This window comes from Ochotona curzoniae, unplaced genomic scaffold (assembly GCF_017591425.1).
Source record: "Ochotona curzoniae isolate NIBS_2020 unplaced genomic scaffold, NIBS_Ocur_1.0 scaffold_2453, whole genome shotgun sequence".
Taxonomy (NCBI): domain Eukaryota; kingdom Metazoa; phylum Chordata; class Mammalia; order Lagomorpha; family Ochotonidae; genus Ochotona; species Ochotona curzoniae.
Window position 1 is genome coordinate 7039097 of NW_024467094.1, and position 19215 is coordinate 7058311.

Genomic DNA, 19215 nt, shown 5'->3' on the forward strand with positions numbered 1-19215 from the left:
CCCGCCTGTGGAGGTGAAGGATAGTGAGCCTGGGCTGTGTGGACAGGCTGACCAGGGTTCGAACCCCGGGTCTATTCCTTAGCCGTGTGATTTTAATTTAGAAGCCCCATGCCTCAGCTCCCTCACCTGCCACAGGGAGATAATATCTACCTCCCCAGGGTGTTGTCAGGAGTCACCAAGGAAGGGATGCGAAATGCCAAGCACGTAATTAGTGTTCAATAAATGGCCGCTGTGGTAATTATTTATGATTAGCACAGCCCTGGTCATGGCTCACCCAGGACGTTCCCATCCCCCTCCACCACTTCCCCCCCCCGACCCTCCCCAGGCTCCTCGGGTACCATACCTGGCATCGTTCTTGGACCAGTCTGCACCCAAACTGCTGCCCTCTCCCACACACCAGTGCCCAAGACAGAGATAAGCCCAACTGAGGAACACGAGGATGGAGAAATGAATGCCAGGCACTAAGAGAAAAAAGAGAGGTTGGAGGACCAGTGAGTGCAGAGGACAAGAGGAAGGAGGGGGAGGCAGGTTGCACTGCCCGGTATGGCTGACGCATCACCCAGAGTGGCCCTCTCAGCAGGGACCAAGGATGTCTCCTGCACTCTCTGGATTCCCTTTCCTTTCTCTTGAACTTGGATGAGCAGCAAATCATACCCTCTGTGTTCATCTGCACACCTGGGGGGGAGTTGAAAAAGCACCACGACACTCCTCTTTTTCCCTCTCGTCCTCCTGCCTACCTTCAGTCCTACTTGTCTGCTATCCACACAATCTAAGCTATTGATCTATCATTCTTTTTAAAAGACCTCTTTTCCAGGAAAACTTAGACCCTCCAGGGCTCTAAAAATCTCATGCAGGACTTGCTCAAGCACTGCTTAGTCCCAATGCATCGATTAGCTCAGAGCCTAGCATGTAGCTTGTAGCAGGTTCCTGTTAAGTAATTGGATGGATGAGGGATGGTTGTGGGGGAGGGACAGATTTGCCACCACACACCTGCAGAAGTTACAAACTGCAGAAGGACAGATTGGTAACTGATTGAAGAAAATCGTGGCCATCCTGATGGTAACAGTTGCAGTTGCACGTGTGAGCTGTGAAAACTGCCGAGAACCCCTGAAACAACCTTTCATTTTTGATCCACTGACTAAGTGATCTGAACTTTTTAGTCGTCCAGGAAGTCAAAAACATCTGAGGGCAACAAGGGAGGAGAGCAAGGCGGGGGTATGGCTGCCTCAAGAGACAGGGCAGGGGTTGCCAAGCCCCCTCTGGGAGATGAGAGGGGACTGCCTGTCCTCACAGTGACACCTTGTATTCACTGAGTACTTAGGGGCAAGGCAGATTCCTGGCTGGCTTTGGCTCACCTACACTGTCCCCCCTGTCCTCCTCCCTGCAGCTCAGAGAGGAAGTAGGTCTACTCTTATCAGTCTCATGTAATAGACAGAGGTCAAACAACCAGGTGGAGGTCACAGACGGTTGATGGGTGTAGCAAGGATGAGACACCCAGGTCCAAAGCATGAGCACCTGCTTCTCCTCCAGACCTGGGGACCACACTGACAACCTCAGAGACTTAAACCAGCACCCACTGCCTCCAGGGTCTCCTACCTCCTTTACCTCTATGGATATTTTGCTCTTTTTGTTGTTGTTGTTGTTGTTGTTATAGGGTATTTTCAACCTGGAGAGAGAAAAAAAAAGGATCTGGAAGGAAGCAGATATTCCAAAAAAAGATGTATTATCTTTGTAGTCTGTTCTTCCTATGAACTGCTTTTCTTTTCTCCCTAAAGATTGATGTATTTACTGGAAAGGCAGAGTTCCAGTAAGAGAGAGACAAAGATGTGGCAGCTGCTGGATCACTCCCCTCCATGGTCCCAACAACCAGGACAGAAGAGTTTCTGCCAGGTCTCACACATGGGTGGCAGAGGCCCAAGCACTTGGGCCATCCTCTGCTGCTTTCTCAGGCACATTAGCAGGGAACTGGAGCAGAAGTGGACCAGCTGGGACCCGAACTAGCAGTCATGTGAGAAGCCAGCATTGCAGGAGGCGTTTAACCTGCTTTGCTCGCCCCCTATAAGTAAGCTTGTTTGCATAGCATCATTTCTCAGTTCTGGAGTTGCCATACAATTCTATAGGGACAGTCCAAAACATTAATAAAATACAGAATAAAAAACATTAATAAAATACAGGTTGGTTTATTTTGGTACAAGAAGATTCTGAAGTTCATGCATACTAGGGATATTTGAAAATTTGAGAAAGACTGTAAAGATCTCCTTTTTTAAAAAAAAAATATAGACTTTTCTCTTAACTCAATTTTCAATATAATTTTTAAGGATTTCTTTCTTTATTTGAAAGTCAGAGTTACAGAGATCTTTCATCATTGGTTCACTCCCCAAAGCTGACCCAAACTGAAGCCAGAAGCCCGGAGCTTCATCTGGGTCTCCCATGTGAGTTGCAGAGGCCCAAACACCTGGGCCATCTACTACTGCTTTTTCCAGGATGTTAGCAGGGAGCCGGACTAGAAATGGAGTAGCTGGGACAGGAACCTGCGTCCGTATGGGATGCTGGTATCATAGGCTGCAGCTTTAACCACTTACACCACAATCCTGGCCCCTTAATTCTATTTTCTCACAAACTTTTTGACATACTCTTGCATGTTTGTCGGTGCATCCTGCAGCCTTTTGCCTCTGGTGTTGATGGAAGAATATATCATTAAGGTAGCCTGCCTCTTTAGGAAAGTTCTGTGTAAATTAGATTCTACAGGGAACTTCTACATGAAGACTTTACTACATAGCCAAGCAGGTGTTTCCCCTTAAAGCCAGGCACTTCACTCCACAGCTCTGCTGAGAACATCTTCGGGGCCACTCCTTTTTGTTCCTTTCGAGTCAAACTGTGTCTTTGATTTCAAACAGCCTCATGCCACACAATCACTCCTTTATCTAACTCCCCAGACTTGGCTCTCCCGGTGACTTCTGACCATTTCCAATGGATCAGACCTATCCCCCAAGGTTAACCAGAAGGTTCTCTCACTGCCCCAGGCAGCCCCATAAGAAGAATCTGAGGAATGACTGAGCTGCGGTGGGTGGAGGAATGAGCCCACAGCTTCCTGACTTCACCACCCGGAGGGCCAGCAGGCACTTGGATGTGTAAGTTCTGAGCTTTAATTTTCAAAACAGTCACTGCTTTATAGCCACACTTAGTACAGAGGCACGCAGTCCAACAGCTGGACAAGACCCAGTGGGTTAGCCAGTCCCTACTGAGGCTGGGACTGAAGCAGCAGCTAGCTGGGGCTTTTCTGGGGGAATGCTCACTCTGGCTGGAGACTTGGCCAAAGCTGAGCACGGGTCTTCTCAGGCACCTGCTTGCCCTGGGAACTGGGGTTTCCTGTCTTCATTTCCAGGATGGAACTGGGAAAAGGTGAAGTGATGACCTCACCCTGGAGGGCCAGTCATAGCTGAGGTGAGGCATCAGGTCCTGCAGGAATCCTCCTGCACCGCCCACGCCTCTTTCTCAGTCCATTGGCCAGGGTCTCTTGGTATGCGCCTCCTAGAAGCACCTGCTCAGCTCCTCTTTAAAGGCCTTGCTTGGGCTCTGGGTCTTGGGTCTTGGTTTTTGTTCAGCCACTGAAGAGGGGCAGCAGAAAAGCAAAGAGCATGAGGCAAACGAGACTGTGACCAAGAGAAGGGATAAAAGAGGCGGAGATGGGAGATAGGAAGGGGGTGGGATGGCTGGGAAAAGCCAGAGGTTCATGACCCTTCCCCACCCTGCCCTGCCCCTCCCCCAGCTAAGTCCTGCCTTCTCCGAGCAGCCATGTCAGAAGGGGAGAGCAAGGACAGCTCGGGCAGCGAGTGCCCCGTGTGCTACGAGAAGTTCCGGGACCTGGACGGCGCCAGCCGGACCCTGAGTTGTGGCCACGTGTTCTGTCATGACTGCCTTGTCAAGTACCTGCTGTCCACCCGGGTGGACGGGCAGGTGCAGAGGACCATCGTCTGCCCCATCTGCCGCTACGTTACCTTCCTCAGCAAGAAGAGCTCGCGCTGGCCCTCCATGCTGGACAAGAGTTCACAGACCCTGGCTGTGCCCATGGGCCTGCCCGCCGTGCTCCCACCTGACAGCCTGGGCCACACGAACCCCCTCGCTATCTCCCAGCCGGTCTGGAGACAAAACCCTAGCCAAGGGAGGCTGCCGGGCAGCCCGGCTCAGGGTACCCAGCTTCCGTTGGACCTGCTTCCCAGCCTGCCTCGGGAGTCACAGATCTTTGTCATCAGTCGCCACGGGATGCCTCTGGGAGAGCAGGACAGTGTACTGCCACGGCGCAGCCTGGCTGAGCTCTCCGAGGCCTCCCCTGCACCCAGCTCTACCCGCTCTTTCTGCTGCCGCTCGCGGGCCCTCCTACTCATCACCCTCATCGCTGTGGTGGCTGTGGTGGCAGCCATCCTGCCCTGGGTACTGCTGGTAAGGAAGCAGGCATGAGCGGTGGCACCTGCAAGGGGCAGCCGAGCCAGACCAACCTGAGAGCTTCCCTGGAAAATGCTGGTTCTGAGGCTGGGCTGGATGCTGCTGGGGAGGGGAGCTGAGGGGTTCTCCAGCAGACCCAGCACAAGAAAGTTCTGAGGGGGTGGACAGGAGTGCACAGAGAAGGCAGAGTGGGCAGAGAAGGCATGGAGGTGGGACTGCCATGGAGGTGTGCCTGCTTGCTCTCAGGGATAATCTGAGAAGGAGACAAGCAGAGTGGCAGTGCAGGGGTCCAAGCACATGGTTCTCCGTGTCCCCATCTTGCCAGCCCTGAAGGCCTTTACTGGAGAAAAGCCAGGGCGAGGCTGTGGTTGGGGGTCTCTGGGGAAGGGCAGTGGGAAAGTGTGTTGGTGAAGAGCCAAGGCCACACCGGGGCACATTAGCAGAGGCCGGGAGGCGGCAGAGACGGCCCACAGACAGAACCAGTGCTCCTCCTAGACTTTCCCAGGCCCAAGGCGAGATCCAGATGTGGAGTTGTGGATTCTTCGCGACAGACAGGAGGAGAGGGGAGGGGACACCACCCATCTGACAGGTGAGACTTGAGTCAGCTGAGAGCTATGTAGGCAAATGAATCCCTGGGGGCTCTGCCTCCCTCCCTGTGACCCAACCACTCATTAGAGGCCACACCAGCTGGGCCAGTTTCTTGAGTGGATTCTCCAGCTGGGCTGGGTGAGGCAGGTGAGAAAGAAAAGAAAAGCTGTCAGGGATGCTGCTGCTTCCACAAAACACAACCCCAACACTGTCAGCTGCAGGCCAGGGCCTCATTCACAGCAAGAGTGGGTCATTTGAGAATAGTTACAGAGCCAGTCCCCGAAGGCCTGCAAGTGGAGAGCAGTGACATCTTCCAGCTTGCACATAGCTGGTGGTCCGTCTCCCAGGCATGCAAGCACCTGTTGTCCCCTCTGCCGAGGGAACTACCCCCTCTGCTAAATATTCCCTGGTTCCCCTGTGCCTCTGCTGGTGGCGGCCATGAGGTCCACGTTCCTGGGGATATTTGGGTCCCGGGAAAGGCTCTTAGGCTCTTTTCCAGTCTTGGAGAACAGCACAGGTACTAGGGAAGACAAGGGGACAGAGCTGGGCTCCACGAGGGGGTGGGGGATATTTGTTAGAGGAATAAAAACATTAACCTTACAAAGACTTGAGCGAGTCTGTCTTAACCTTAGCCAAGCTGTTTCAGGCAGTGCTGTGAACTGCCGGGGTCCTGATTCTAGTCTTTTCCGATTTGGTTATGTTTGCTGCAGTATTTTCATATTGTTCAACAATGACTTAAAGATGGGTACTTCTTGTATTTTCAAAGAATGTCAAGAATGAATTTTTTAAATAAACATCTCTATTTTCTCAAAGATTCCAGAAACTTAGCAATGCATGTCGGGAGGTTCTGAGTTTTTCATTCTTTAGGATAATTCACTGCAGATGAAAAAGGCCGGTTTGGGAACAGAAATGGCCTAACCTTCCTTATGCCGCATGTAAGAGGGAAATACAAATTAAGAATCTGACAAAAAAAAAATGTCAGCCACCTTGGAGTTTGAAATTTTGAAACCCACACTGCAGGAAGATGGAAGGAGGTAAGTCAGCTGTCGGCAGGAATGTACAGGGCAGATTCTCCATCAAGGAATTCCACGTTGGCCCCACAATTCCTTTACCAGAAACGCTCCTTGCAGACCCTTGCAGGTGAACAGTGATGTTTGTACACTGTTAAGAGAACTTGAGTGATTCTGGCAGTGACAAAGCACAGAGAAGCCCCTACCTGTCCACTGGTAGGGAGTGGGGCATTTAAAGTCTAGGGACTGTTATGAAGCTCTAAAACAAAGCAAAACAAAACAAAACAAAAGAAAAAAGAAAATAAGAATAAAAAGGGAAGACTTCCAGGACCCAGCACAATCGCTAAATCCTCACTTGCCACCACTGGGATCCCAAATGAGTATCACTTTCAAGAACCTCTTCCAGGTCTCCCATGCAGGTGCAGGATCCCAAGGCTTTGGGCCATCCTCAACTGCTTTCCCAGACCACAGGCAGGGAGCTGGATGGGAAGCAGGGCCACCAGGATCAGAACCTACGCTCATATGGGATCTCGGCGCATTCAAGATGAGGACTTTAAGCGCTACGCTATTTCACCGAGCCCATCAATGTATTATTTTTTTAAGATGTATTTTTATTACTTATTTATTGGAAAGGCAGATATACAGATAGGAGAGACAGAGAGGAAGATCTTCTGTCCGATGATTCACTCCCCAAGTGAGTGCGCGCAACGGGCCGATACTATGCCGATCCGAAGCCAGGCCGAAGCCTTGGGCCGTCCTCAACTGCTTTTCCCGGGCCACAGGCAGGGAGCTGGAAGGGAAGCGGGGCTGCCGGGATTAGAACCGGCGCCCATATGGGATCCCGGGCGTGCAAGGCGAGGACTTAACCACTTGCGCCACCGCGCCGGGCCCCATATTATTATTTTTTTAAAGGAACTTTTTCTACATGCCATAAGAGGAATGTGGAGACAGAGGGAGTGAGAGGGCAGCCAGGTTGTGCAGCAGAGGAACCTGCAGGGTATATAGCTTAGGCAACCAGTAGACACTGGTCAGGACAAGTAGGCTTCAACCCACTGCATAAAGTAGGCGTAAGGGTTCATTCTAACACTTCTGTGGGCCGGAGAGGACAAGCTGTGACAGGGAGCCGGCCAGGGCAAGGTGACTGCAGAGGAAGATGGCAGCTGAGGACAGAGAGGCCTTGTGGGAAAAGACGAGGTGATGGAAACTACACAAGTTCAGGTGTGGGAGAAGTGGGCGGGACCATGAGGACCCGAGGGGAAAGGTAGAGTAAGTTGGAGGGTGGGAGCCTAGAGCGTCCAGCAGGCAGGATTAGCTCAGCCCAGCTGTCTCTGCCCTCCAGCTATTCTCACCACCTCACCTGGACACTCTTCCAAGGGCAGTGACCCTGCCCTGCCCAGGGAACCCAGCCCTCACCCCAGAGCCCTCTCCAGAAGCAACACCCAGGGGAGCAGCCCAGAGCAACTCTCCTGGGGGCCCTGGATGGCAGGCTTTTCTTTTATTTATTAGGGAGAAGCAGGAAAAGAGAGAGCTGTCCTCCGTTGGCTCACTCTCCAAATAGCCAGGGGTGGGACAGGAGGAGTCTGGAACCCCACCCAGGCCTCCCATGAGGGTGGCAGGGGCCCAAGCACTTGGGCCATCTTCTGCTGCTCTCTCAGGTGCTTTTAGCAGGAAGCTGGGTCAGAAATGGAGTAATCAGGGGCCCCACACCAAGGGGCCCTATGGGATGCCAGCGTCACTTGCGGTGGTTTAACGTGCAGTACCACATGGCCGGCCTCTATTCGGTCATCTCTCTCCCTCCTCTAGGACAGCGCCTCCAGCAAACACGACCTGGGACTTAGCTAGTTAGCAGCTACCTAGCTCAGGGCTGGAATGTGGAAGCCCTCCACCAAACGCTTTGCAAGCAGATGAACTGAGGGTTTTTGTTTTTGTTTTCTTCCAATGATGAAAAAGCACCAGCATCCGTGGGGTGGTGGATCTTTGTTCCCAGCTCACCGCGTCTAAGTGTCTACACCCGGGTCATTCGTTCTACACAAACCGACGCCCGTCGCTGCACCGCAGCCCATCGCAGCACCCCCATCTGCCTTCTGCAAGGGGTGGCCCTCTTTTCCTTGCAACCATCAGATTCCCAGCTGAACAACAACCGGCGAGAATACCCCCTCTCCACGCCGGCCAGGCCAGGGCGTCACCGAGGCGTCGCATAGCAACGTCGCTCCAGATCCATTCCTACCAAGTGCACTGGGGGAGACAGGTGATGCCCGGCCCCGAGAATCTCGGGTGGACTCCAGGGCGCAGGGGCGGAGGCTGGGGCGTGTGAAAAGGACCCGCACGTTTGCAGCCGCCCCGAAGGGCAGGTGGGATGCAGGGTAACCCCTGGGACCAGGCAGTCGGGGTCACAGTGCCACCTGGAGGCAAAGCTGTGGCTCCCGGCTGAGGGGCTGCCAGCCGCGGGGCACCCACGAGTGGAAGGACGGAAGCGGCAGTGGCTCGGCGACGATCCTTCCCAGAGGTCCCAAAGGGCAGCAGCACCCCAGCACCCACAGCTCCGGGGAGGGAAAAGACTGGCTGGCGGCAGTCGCTTGCAATCCCTCCTCCGGGCCATGCGATGGCAGCAGTAGATTTTCCACCCTGCGCCTCTGACGCGCCGCAGGAGAAGACGTGGATCTCGCGAGAACGCTCGTTGACTTACGGAGCCGGAAGTGGCGAGCGGCCCTCTCCCATTTTGCCTTGGTCGGCGGCTCGGCAGGCGGGTGAGTGTGTCCCCGGGAGGCGATGGTCAATCCGCGGTCATCCGTGCGAGCGCGCGGCCCCGGCCCGATCCGGGTGGCCCGAGAGCCTCGCGGCGGCCGGAGAGCAGCCGGGGACGGGGTTTCGGCAGGGTTTCTGCCCTGTCGTTAGTGCGGGGCTCGGGGACCTGTGCAGGGGGAGGCTCCGCGGACGCGTTTCCCTCTGCGTTCTCTGATCGCGGAGACCTGGGCAGGGCTTTTCAGGTGGGGGACGGGAGGGAACGTTGATCCTTCCAGAACCTCATGTCCCGGAGCCCGGCTTGAGGGCCCAGTTAGCTAAATGCTCCATCCCGTTGTGGGCGCCTGTTCGAATCCCGGCGGCCCCACTTCCCATCCAGCTCCCTGCTTGAGGCCCGGGAAAGCAGTCGAGGACGGCCCAAAGCCTCGGGATCCTGCGCCCGCGTGGGAGGGGGTGCCTCCTGGCTCTTCTTTCCTCTAAATCTGCCTTCTGAAAACATAAGTACGTTTCAAGCTAAGTTGATGGGCTGGAGTTCTCGAGTTCCTAGGGGAAGTCACCGCTGTTGTCTGCCTGGAAAACTTGTGAGATTTTGCCCCTTTTGAGGGTTGATTTTTTTCGTTTAGCCAAGATGAAGTTCAATCCCTTCGTGACCTCCGACCGGAGCAAGAACCGGAAAAGGCATTTCAATGCCCCCTCGCACGTGCGCAGGAAGATCATGTCCTCGCCTCTTTCCAAAGAGCTGCGGCAGAAGTACAACGTGCGCTCCATGCCCATCCGCAAGGACGACGAGGTGCAGGTGCGTGAGCGTTACTGTTCAGGCCCCTGGCAGAGGGTGGGTTGCTTTGCCTAAAAGGATGTCCCAGCTGACCAATGTCCTGGCTGACTCTCCTCAGGTCGTGCGAGGACACTACAAAGGGCAGCAGATCGGCAAGGTGGTCCAGGTGTACCGGAAGAAGTACGTCATCTACATCGAGCGGGTGCAGCGCGAGAAGGCCAACGGCACCACCGTCCATGTGGGCATCCACCCCAGCAAGGTGCGCGGGCTGGGCGTGCGGCTGGCAAGAGTCCCTGCTCTTACATGTGCTGGTACCCGTGTGGGGAAGGCCAGCTCTGGCTTTGCAAGTTCTGGTAGCACCTGACAGGTCTCTGGAAGCAGGGTGGTATAGCCGTCCTTGTATTAAGACGGTGTGTACTTCAGGTAGCTCTCAAAACTATCAGAAGGCTGATGGATTGACGGTCTGATATCTCACAGATCCTAGAGTTAGGAGGACGTAGACAGAAATATAAAATGAAAGTGAGTTTCTGTACTCAGTCTTGACCTCTGTTGGTGTTGACCTTGTGCTGGTGAAGGGTAGTGACACTGGGCTCCAGTCCTTGCGGCCCCTCCGTCATTAGCTGTCAGCAGTGTTCCCAGTCTACCCGTCTGGGTTGGCCAAGTAGTCCTCATTTCTCATTGCAGTCTTGGGACTGTAGGCAGGTGGCCTCTAAGACTTCACTGGTCCCTTCACCAGCCACTGGCTGACGTCTGTTTTCCACTGTTGTGTTCTCTTCTGTTGGTCTCTGTTGTTCTGCATCGTGCTACTCCGTATCTAATCCTGCTTTGTAACATCACCTGGCAACTTTAAAATTGCAGATTCAAGTTTCCAGGCTTAATGAGGCAGAATTGAGGATTGGGACACGGGGGTTATTTTAACGGGCATTCTGATTGATTCTCAGATACTCTAGGATAAAGGGCCACTCGCTCCTGCCTGTGGCTCTTTGACGTGGGGACACTTGTACTTTGTAGTCTTAGTTGCCTCCCTCCATCTGCCACTGTTTTTTGAACAACAGCTCCCATCCCTTTCGTTACCAGAGTTGCCCACAATGGTAGTGGCTGACCAGGCTGAAGCCAAGAGCTCTGACACAATCCAGCTCTCCCGTGAGGGTGGCAGAACCTAGTAATTTGAGCCGATGCCACCACCTCCCAGGGTCTGTATTGGCAGGCCGCAGCAGAGGCCAGAGCTGGGAAGCAAACCCAGGCACCCCGGAGTGAGATCATCCTCACCTCCCTCTGGGCCGACTGCCTGCCCCCCTTACCCTGTCAAAGCAAAATACCATGTACTTTCTCCCAGGACTAAGACATAAGCCATGGGCTGTAGGGGGTTGGGGCTTGCATTTTGTATTTCTAGTGCCTCTTCGCCTCTCTTCACCTTCCTCTGTCTGGTTCTTTAGGTATATAGCTCTGTTGTGAGATCTGTGCTGTAACTTCCATATAGGCTTGGGGGCTTCATTGCTCATGGTAGAAGTGACTTGAGCCCAAGGAGAGGCAGTGAGAAGACTCCCTGAGAGGCCACCTGGCCTTTGCTTTTCACGTTGCCCAGAGCTTTGAAACGAGCTTGAACAGTGGTCTTTATGTTTTGTTTCCCTGCAGGTGGTCATCACTAGGCTAAAACTGGACAAAGACCGGAAGAAGATCCTGGAGCGAAAAGCCAAGTCCCGGCAAGTAGGAAAGGAGAAGGGCAAATACAAGGAAGAAACGATCGAGAAGATGCAGGAGTAAAGTGGCCATATGCACAACTTTGATTAAAAACTGCGAAAATGAAGAGCTTTAGTTTTCTGTCTGTGCTTTGGGTCCCTCCGGGGTGTCTGGGACATCCATCTTTGACCTCCCGTCGGTCGTAGGGTCTGGAAGGGGAAGTTCAGCTGGTGCTGCTAGGTTTGGCTGAATTCCATTCATGAAAAATACTGTTTGAGTGGAATTGGTCTTTTCCATTTTGAGCATTGGTTCTTCAAAGGTAGAGGTGGGAGGTATTTTGGGATTTTTGGTTTTAAGAAGTTGGCATTGTCCCCATTGTCACGGGGAGCCTTGCTCTGGGACTACCCTCCAGCTGCTCTCAAGTGGAGGACATCTTGGGTTCTCTGAACTGCCCCTGGCCTCTCGCTGAGGGCAGTGGCTGGGAGGCAGCAAGGAAGGGAACATCTGTCAGGACTTGCAGGATGGAAGCCCCTGTTGGTGTCCACAGTGCAGACCAGTCTGGGCACTATTTCCAGAATCCATACTAAATTACCTCAGGCCAGTGGATGGGAGTCTCCAAACCTGGCACCCACATAGTCCCTTTATTTCATCACCTCCAAGATGGCTCAACCCTGAGCCAGGCACCACTACTACCCAGGTGGGTGCTGCCAACCAGTGGTGGGTGGGACTAGGAACGTAGCAACAGTTGCTCAATAGTGTGGGATGCTGAAGTGCCCTGTCTGCTTTATCATTGGGTCTCTGTGACACCCTGTTTTGATGGACACTGGCTGCACTAGCCATTGTAAAGGAAAGATTCACATATCCAGTCCCATTGTAGACTCAGTGGAGCTCCAATGCCACCTGGCTTCTACCACTGACTGCTGGCCGCGTGTTTGGAAAGGCAGATTTACAGAGGAGAGATTTCCATCCAGCTTCTTTCAGGTCTCCTGTGGGTGCAGGGACCCAATGGTTTTAAGCTATCCTCTGCTGCTTTCCCAGACCACAGGCAGGGTGCTGGGAAGTGAAGCAGCCAGGACATGAACTTGCACCCACGTGGGATCTCAGCACTTAACTAAGGTTGAGGATTAATCAACTAAGCCAGTGCGCTGGGCTGGGCCCCATAGGAGTCCTTTAAGCCTCTGCTATGCTCAGCTCTGCGTTGGTCAGACCAGGGAACTACGAGTTGTGGACCCCTCAGTCCACCTTCTGTGTTGTATGCCTTTGAGCCAGTGGACAACATGACAAACCCAAGCGCTGCAGGGAATATTCAGAACCAGGGAGATGGAACCAGTTGGGGTTACTGTATACCTCCCGAGGGAGGCTGGTTGGTTACAGCCCCATTTCTTTAATGTTAGGGCCTGGTGCAGTGGCCTAGTGGCTAAAGTCCTTGCCTTGCACATGCTGGGATCCCATATGGGTGCCAGTTCTAATCCTGGCTGCCCCATTTGCCATCCAGCCCCCTGTTTGTGGCCTGGGAAAGCAGTGGAAGCCATGGGACCCTGCACCTGTATAGGAGACCCAGAAGAGATTCCAACATCTTAGCTTTGCTTTGGCTCAGGCCCCGGCCATCGTGTTCAGGGGGAATGAGTCAGTGATGGATGCTGTTCCTCTCTCCTCTCTGTATATCTGCTTTTCCAATAAAAATAAAATATTAAAAGAAGAAATCATGTTATGATCCTGGCACGGACCACTCCATTCCAGGAGGTGGCCAAAGACTGCAGAAACCACTCAAGTCACTGGAGTAAGACACAAAAGTTGACCGGAGGTCACTGCTCCAGGAGTAAGAAGGACAGACTCAGACGAAGGGCAGGTGCCCGGGCTCTGTGCTGCTTTCCCAGGGCTCAGAGAAAAGTGCCCAGCACTTTGGAGGGTTCCATGAGTTAAATGAGTAAGTGACTTAGCAGAGGGGGGCACAGGAAGGGAGAGGGGGGCTGCTGGCCCCTGATGCCGCCTCCCCACTGCTCACCCCAGCTGTTGCAGGCCGTGGAGGAGCAAAGCAGCAGATGGAAGATCTGCCTCTGCCTTTCAGATTAAAAAAAAAAAAAAAAAGGTAGCAAAGCAAGGTATCCAGGGAAGCTGTGTATTATTTGAAGCAGGATGTGACATCATTTTCTTCCTTGCTTGAGGAGGCCAAACTCTTGCTCTATTCTTGGCTAGTACATCACTTTCCATTCTTCTAACCCATTGTCCTCCGAAACGCAGCCTGCAAAGACGTGGGAGGCCTAACTTGACTTGATGTCACCATCCCCTCTCCCAAGATAACCTTCCACCTCCTGGCTGTGTGGCCAAACAGGAGTCGCATCGTCACCCCATGTGGGTGAGGGGTGAGTTGACACAAGTGCTGGCTGTCTTACAGGGCAACTATGAATAGCCCAGGTTTCCAGCAGCTTCCTCCAGGTTCCGTGTGGGAGGTGGAGTGCCGTGTGGGAGGTGAGGTCCAGGACCAGGTCTGGCTCCCCTCTGCCCTGCCCTAACATCTGTAATAGTCATCACCAACGGGTGCACCAGAGGTAGCCTGCAGCTTGCAAAACCATTTTTTCCACATTTCTTGTCTGTTTAAGGATTTATGTATTTTTATCGCAAAGTCAGATATATAGAGAGGAGGAGAGACAGGAAGATCTTCCGTCCAATGGTTCACTCCCCAAGTGACTGAAACGGCTGGTGCTATGCCAATCCGAAGCCAGGAGCCAGGAGCTCTTCCAGGTTTCCCACACAGGTGCAGGATCTCAAGGCTTTGAGCCGTCCTCCACTGCGTTCTCAGGCCACAAGCGTGGAGCTGGATGGGAAGCAGGGCTGTTGGGATTAGAACCAGCGACCATACGGGATCCTAGCGTATGTACGTTGAGCACTTTAGCCACTAGGTTACCATACAGGGCCTGCCAACAACCATATTATATGAAAGCTTTAGTTGTTAAAGCGGTTAATAATAATTTTAAAGTGTGGGGCCTGGCACTGTGGCCTAGTGGCTAAAGTCCTTGCCTTGAATGCACCAGGATCCCATATGGGTGCTGGTTCTAATCCCGGCGGCCCCATTTCCCATCCAGCTCTCTGATTGTGACCTGGGAAAGCAGTCAAGGACAGCCCAAAGCCTTGGGATTTTACACCTGCATGAGAGACCCAGAAGAGGCTGCAGGCTCCTAGCTTCAGATCGGCCCAGGAGCGACCAATTGAGAAGTGAATCAACAGACAGAAGATCTTCCTCTCTGTCTCTCCTCCTCTCTGTATATCTGGCTTTCCAATAAAAATAAACAAACCTAAAAAATTTATATATTATATATATATGTGTTGGGTCTGGTGCAGTAGCCTAGTGGTTAATCCTCCTTTTCATTCACCAGAATCCCATGTGGGCCCAGCTGTTCCATTTCCCTTTCAGCTCTCTGCTTGCACCTGTGTGCAAGGCCCAGAAGAGCCAGAAGTCTTGGCTCCTGGCTTCGGGTCAGCTCAGCTCAGGCTCAGCTTACTTAGACAAAAGTGGCCCTTAAGGGGGCCTAGACCTATGGGGTTTACGGTAGTGCTGGGCAAACAGCCATTTGAGGCACAGAGTCCAGGATGTTGGGGTCAGGAGTCAGTTTTCGCGGCCTCTGTTCCTTACACTACCACTCCACATTATCAAACTAGGTTGCATAATCTAGTTGGACAAGGTTTAAATTACAGTCCTAGTTGGGAGTTTTGCTTCTCTTATGCAAGATGGAGCATTGCTTGTATGTTTGTAACTGGTATCAACTCATTTTTTGTTTTGTTTCCAAAAACTTGTCTCTGCCGAGTGTTACTTCAACAGAGGGATCAGCATCTTTCAAGGCTTTACAGATTGTTGCTACACTTCATAAAAATGATCTCCCACATCTGTGTGGGAGACCCAGAAGAAGCTCCTGGCTCCTGGCTTCGGATTGGCTCAGCTCCAGCCATTGTAGCCACGTGGGAAGTGAACCAGTGGATGGAAAATCTTTATGTTTGTCCCTCCTCTCTGTAGATCTGCCTTTTGAATTAAAATTAAAAAAATATTTTTAAAAGAAAAAAATCTTTATCACACTACAAAGTGGATTTGAGCTAGAGAAGGGAGTTCTGTTTGTTTTTAAACAGATGACTTAATGGTGTTTACAGAGAGGGAATCAAATGCCCGGGGGAAAAAAATGAATCTAGCCTGAAATTCAATCTCAACTCCAAGTCCAAGGGCAGTGCTTGCAACCACTTCCCTTGCTTTGGGGTCTGCAGCCACTCCCTATGGCTCCCAGGATGAAGAATTCGGCCTGGTATCTAACCTAGGACACGATGGGGTCCCTGTGCAGCTTCTGGAGTGTGTTATTAATTAGGTTGAGGCACATAAATATTTCGGTTGCACTCGCTCGGTGTGGGGTGATGGGAAGCAGCCTAGCCGGTCTCGGCGCTGTCACAGTCCGCGTATTTCCGGAAGCTGGCCTTCTCATGGACCAGGAGAGATGACTGAATCAGCTCCTATTGAGGTTCTCTTTTCAGCTCGACTGTGCATGACACGGGAAGTGTCACCTTTCTTAGCGTACTTCCTGCCTCTCCTGGAACCCCGCGGCGAAGGCGCACATCTGTCCCCTCCCAGGGGACTGCTCCCCAAGCTATTGGTTTCTCAGGTCAGGTCGAAACCTGAGAAGCCTGTGTGTTCTGGAGCTGATATGTAACCTAGGACAGGATGGGGGAAAGAGTTTTTTACCCCAGAGTTTCTGCCACCAGAAGTGTGATGAGTTAGCAGTGAAATAGGAGAGAAGGACCTGGCTGGAGGGGTGCTAGAGAAAGTCTCCAGGGCGACACCCTTCCTTCCACACCAGCTGACACGCCTATGGGACAATCATGCGACAAGAGCAGTCAACCTCAGCTTGCCAAGGTCTGGGCCGAGCACTAGTGAGCCATTTACTCGCATGCAATTTAACTTTTTTAGATTTAGTGGTTTTCAACTTGGATAATTTTCAAAGTAAAAGATTTGCTTTGAAATGCATGGTTTACAGATCTTCCCGTCGGGTTTTGCAAAAGTTTTACAGAAATTAAGCTGCAACCTGAGATGCTTTTTAACTTAGAGAGAGAGAGAGAGAGAGAGAGAGAGAGAGAGAGAGAGAGAAAGAGAGAGAGAGGGCAGAGCCTTTCCCGACTCTCATTCAGAAAGTTAACTGAGGGCAGGAGTTTGTCCCTGGAATCTGGCTGGTGTCCAGGAATACTATCCTTTCACATGTAGAAGGGTTTCTTGGTTTCCGGTTTAGCTCTGGTTCCTCTTTTTGTTATCTCAGTGCTAATCTTTGTTTCCCCAGGTTCTGACATTCCGGCCATGGAATTAATTATCCCACATGGCCTGTGTTTTCCAAGCAAACAAAGCGAGCAGGAAATACGAGCTTCCTGAGCAAACTGGCTTTCCATTTCCATGTGAGAGGATGCCTTTAGAAGCTATTTATCTGTGCTCTCTTCAGCAGCACATATACTAAAATTGGAAACTTATTTATCTTACATCCGTGCCTCTGGATTATAATTGGATTATGGTTTGTGGGATTAGATCTGGACTCCCCACCCCTTTTCCATTTACAATGCCATCCTGCTGTTTCACATTTTGTTTCCACTCTCCTCTGTGACTGCTCCATCCTGTGTGTTGACTAGCTTCTCGCTGGCTGAGAAGAACGACCCTGCACCTCCACGGTCTCTTTTTTCACTTTCTGTCACTTCCCGACTCGACTGGGTGAGTGCTTCGCAGGGCGCCGACTGTCCCTTTCCTGACTTGGGTGAGTCATCCAGTGACCAGATAAATGCCCATCTCTTCCTCTTCTCTGTCTCTTCCTTTGTTCGCCCTGCCACTGGGTGCTGTTCTTTAAATGACTCAGTGCCTAAATCCCCACCTTGTATCTGCAGGGATCCCATGTAGGTGCTGGTTCATGTCCCAGCTGCTCCACTTCCCTTCAAGCGCCCTACCAGGCCTTGTGGCTTAGGAAAGCAGTAGAGGATGACCCAAAGCCTTGGGACCCTGCACCCACATGCGAGACCTGGAAGAAGCTCCTGGCTTCAAATTGACTCAGCTCCAGCCATTGTGCGCACTTGGGTAGTGAACCAACAGATGGAAGGTCTTTCTCTCTGTCTCTCCTTTTCCCTGTATGTCTACCTTTCCAATAAAAATAAATTTAAAAAAAAAAAAAAAAAAAAAAGGACATCACCTCCCTCGTTAACTTTCTTTCCTGATACAGGAGGTTGATTTCAATGTAGGACCCACTAAGATCACCTGTCATGACACAGCTGGTCTCCAGTCCTGCCTTTCTGCTCCAAAACGGATGAGGAGACTGTCCAGACGCCACCCTCTGATTCATTCCCCAAAAGGCTGTTCTGGGTCTCCCTTGTGGGTGCAAGGAGCCAAGGACTTAGGACATCCTCCATTGCTCTCCCAGGCCATAAGCAAGAAGATGGATGGGAACTGGAACAGCTGGGACACGAACCAGAGCCATTATGGGATGTCAGCACTTGAAGGTGGAGAATTAGTCTATTGAGCTATGATGCTAGCACAGCTGCTCACCCTGATGTCTGTGACTTGAAGCTTCCTAATAGGTGCAGTGCAATGTCATTATTTTAACCTATCAGGACATATGGCATTAAATATTTGAATGTTTACTTGCCATCTGCCCTCATAGATCATCTTAGATGAGGCATCTGTTTTGATCTTTTGTATATTTTCCAGTTCAATTATGACTGTTGAGTTCCAGGAGTTCTTATATTTCAGAAAATACTCTGTTATCAGATATGTTATGGAAAATATTTTCTCCCAGTGTGTATTTCATATTTACAGGTTCTTAAAGTACTTGGTCTTTCTCATCCCATTTCAGTTTGTTGGCTGGATAATACTGGCCAGAGCCAGATACTACAAATTGTATTAGCCTGGGGCAAGCAGGGTTCTGGGAAAGAAAGCTTTTTTTTGTTTTGCTTTATTTTCAACATAGAAGCCTATTTATTCAGGTGCTGTGAAAAACAGCATGCTGAGGAGTGAATCAAGTTAGAAAACAGAGTGTTCTTTCACGTACAAGATCAGAGACAGGGCCCGGTACAGTAGCTCAGCGGCTAAAGTCTTCGTCTTGCACACACCGGGATCCCATATGGGTACTGGTTCTAATCCTGGCGGAACCACTTCCCATCCAGCTCCCTGCTTGTGACCTAGGAAAGCAGTTGAGGACGGCCCAAAGCTTTGGGAACCTGCACCCATGCGGGAGACCCGGAAGAGGCTCCTGGCTTTGGATTAGCACAGCTCCAGCCGTTGTGGCTCCTTGGGAAGTGAACCTCAGACAGTAGATCTTCTTCTCTGTCTCCCCTCCTGTCTGTATATTTGACTTTCCAAGTCCCAGGTCACAAACAGGGAGCTGGAAGGGAATTGGAGCAGCTGGGACACGAACTGGCACCCAAAAGGGGTCCTGGTACATGCAAGGAGAGAACCTTAGCCACTAGGCTACCTTGCTGGGCCCTTTGTTTGCTTAGTTATTCAGATCTGATCAAAAGTATTGTTATCTTTTAGGGATATCCATAGCCTGTTCAAGCATTACTATCTGATTGTCATTCAGACCAAGAGCTCTAAGTTCTAACTAGGTAAAGTTATTACCTTTATCTGCAGATCAACTCTGGGTTACTTGTTTTTTGTTTTTGTTTTTAAGATGTATTTATTTGTTTGAATGGCAGAACAAGAAGCACAGATCTTGCCTCCACTTGTTCTCTCTCTAAACGGCCACAACAGCCACTGAAGCCAGGAGCTTGAAACTGCAGCCAGATCTCCCACAGAGGTGGCAGGAACAGGAACTCAAGTGCTTGAGCCATCATCCACTGCGGACACACCCCACTACAGCACCTGCCCCTTGGCTGCCAGTTCATTGCTTTTTTTTGTCTCTTCCTCTTGAGGCGGAGGCATGACAATGAAGACCATCTGGGCTATAAGGTAATAACTAACTGTAAAGTCGCAGT

General features: G+C 51.6%; 2 protein-coding genes across 3 annotated transcripts; both read left to right on the top strand.

The window, feature by feature from the left end:
- Positions 1 to 3795: 3795 nt before the first annotated feature.
- RNF222 (ring finger protein 222) lies at positions 3796 to 4458 on the top strand. Its single transcript, XM_041000378.1, has one exon. It carries the CDS (start codon positions 3796 to 3798, stop codon positions 4456 to 4458), a length of 663 nt encoding a protein of 220 aa, XP_040856312.1.
- Positions 4459 to 8698: 4240 nt separating this feature from the next.
- Positions 8699 to 11365, top strand: RPL26 (ribosomal protein L26). Of its 2 annotated transcripts, none has more exons than XM_041001079.1 (4): positions 8699 to 8788; positions 9407 to 9579; positions 9677 to 9817; positions 11194 to 11365. In XM_041001079.1, exons 2-4 carry the CDS (start codon positions 9412 to 9414, stop codon positions 11320 to 11322), a joined length of 438 nt encoding a protein of 145 aa, XP_040857013.1. In that variant the 5' UTR covers positions 8699 to 8788; positions 9407 to 9411; the 3' UTR covers positions 11323 to 11365. The 2 variants fall into 2 exon arrangements, with proteins under 2 accessions (XP_040857013.1, XP_040857014.1); XM_041001080.1 differs by lacking the exon at positions 8699 to 8788 and adding an exon at positions 9010 to 9028.
- Positions 11366 to 19215: the final 7850 nt, after the last annotated feature.

What these genes read in the sequence shown, in the direction of transcription:
- RPL26 (XM_041001079.1), top strand. Translation starts at nt 9,412, where the DNA reads ATGAAGTTCAATCCCTTCGTGACCTCCGACCGGAGCAAGAACCGGAAA. An exon ending in GCAAGGACGACGAGGTGCAG is followed by an intron (nt 9,580 to 9,676) that starts GTGCGTGAGCGT and finishes GACTCTCCTCAG; the next exon opens with GTCGTGCGAGGACACTACAA. An exon ending in TGGGCATCCACCCCAGCAAG is followed by an intron (nt 9,818 to 11,193) that starts GTGCGCGGGCTG and finishes GTTTCCCTGCAG; the next exon opens with GTGGTCATCACTAGGCTAAA.
- RNF222 (XM_041000378.1), top strand. Translation starts at nt 3,796, where the DNA reads ATGTCAGAAGGGGAGAGCAAGGACAGCTCGGGCAGCGAGTGCCCCGTG.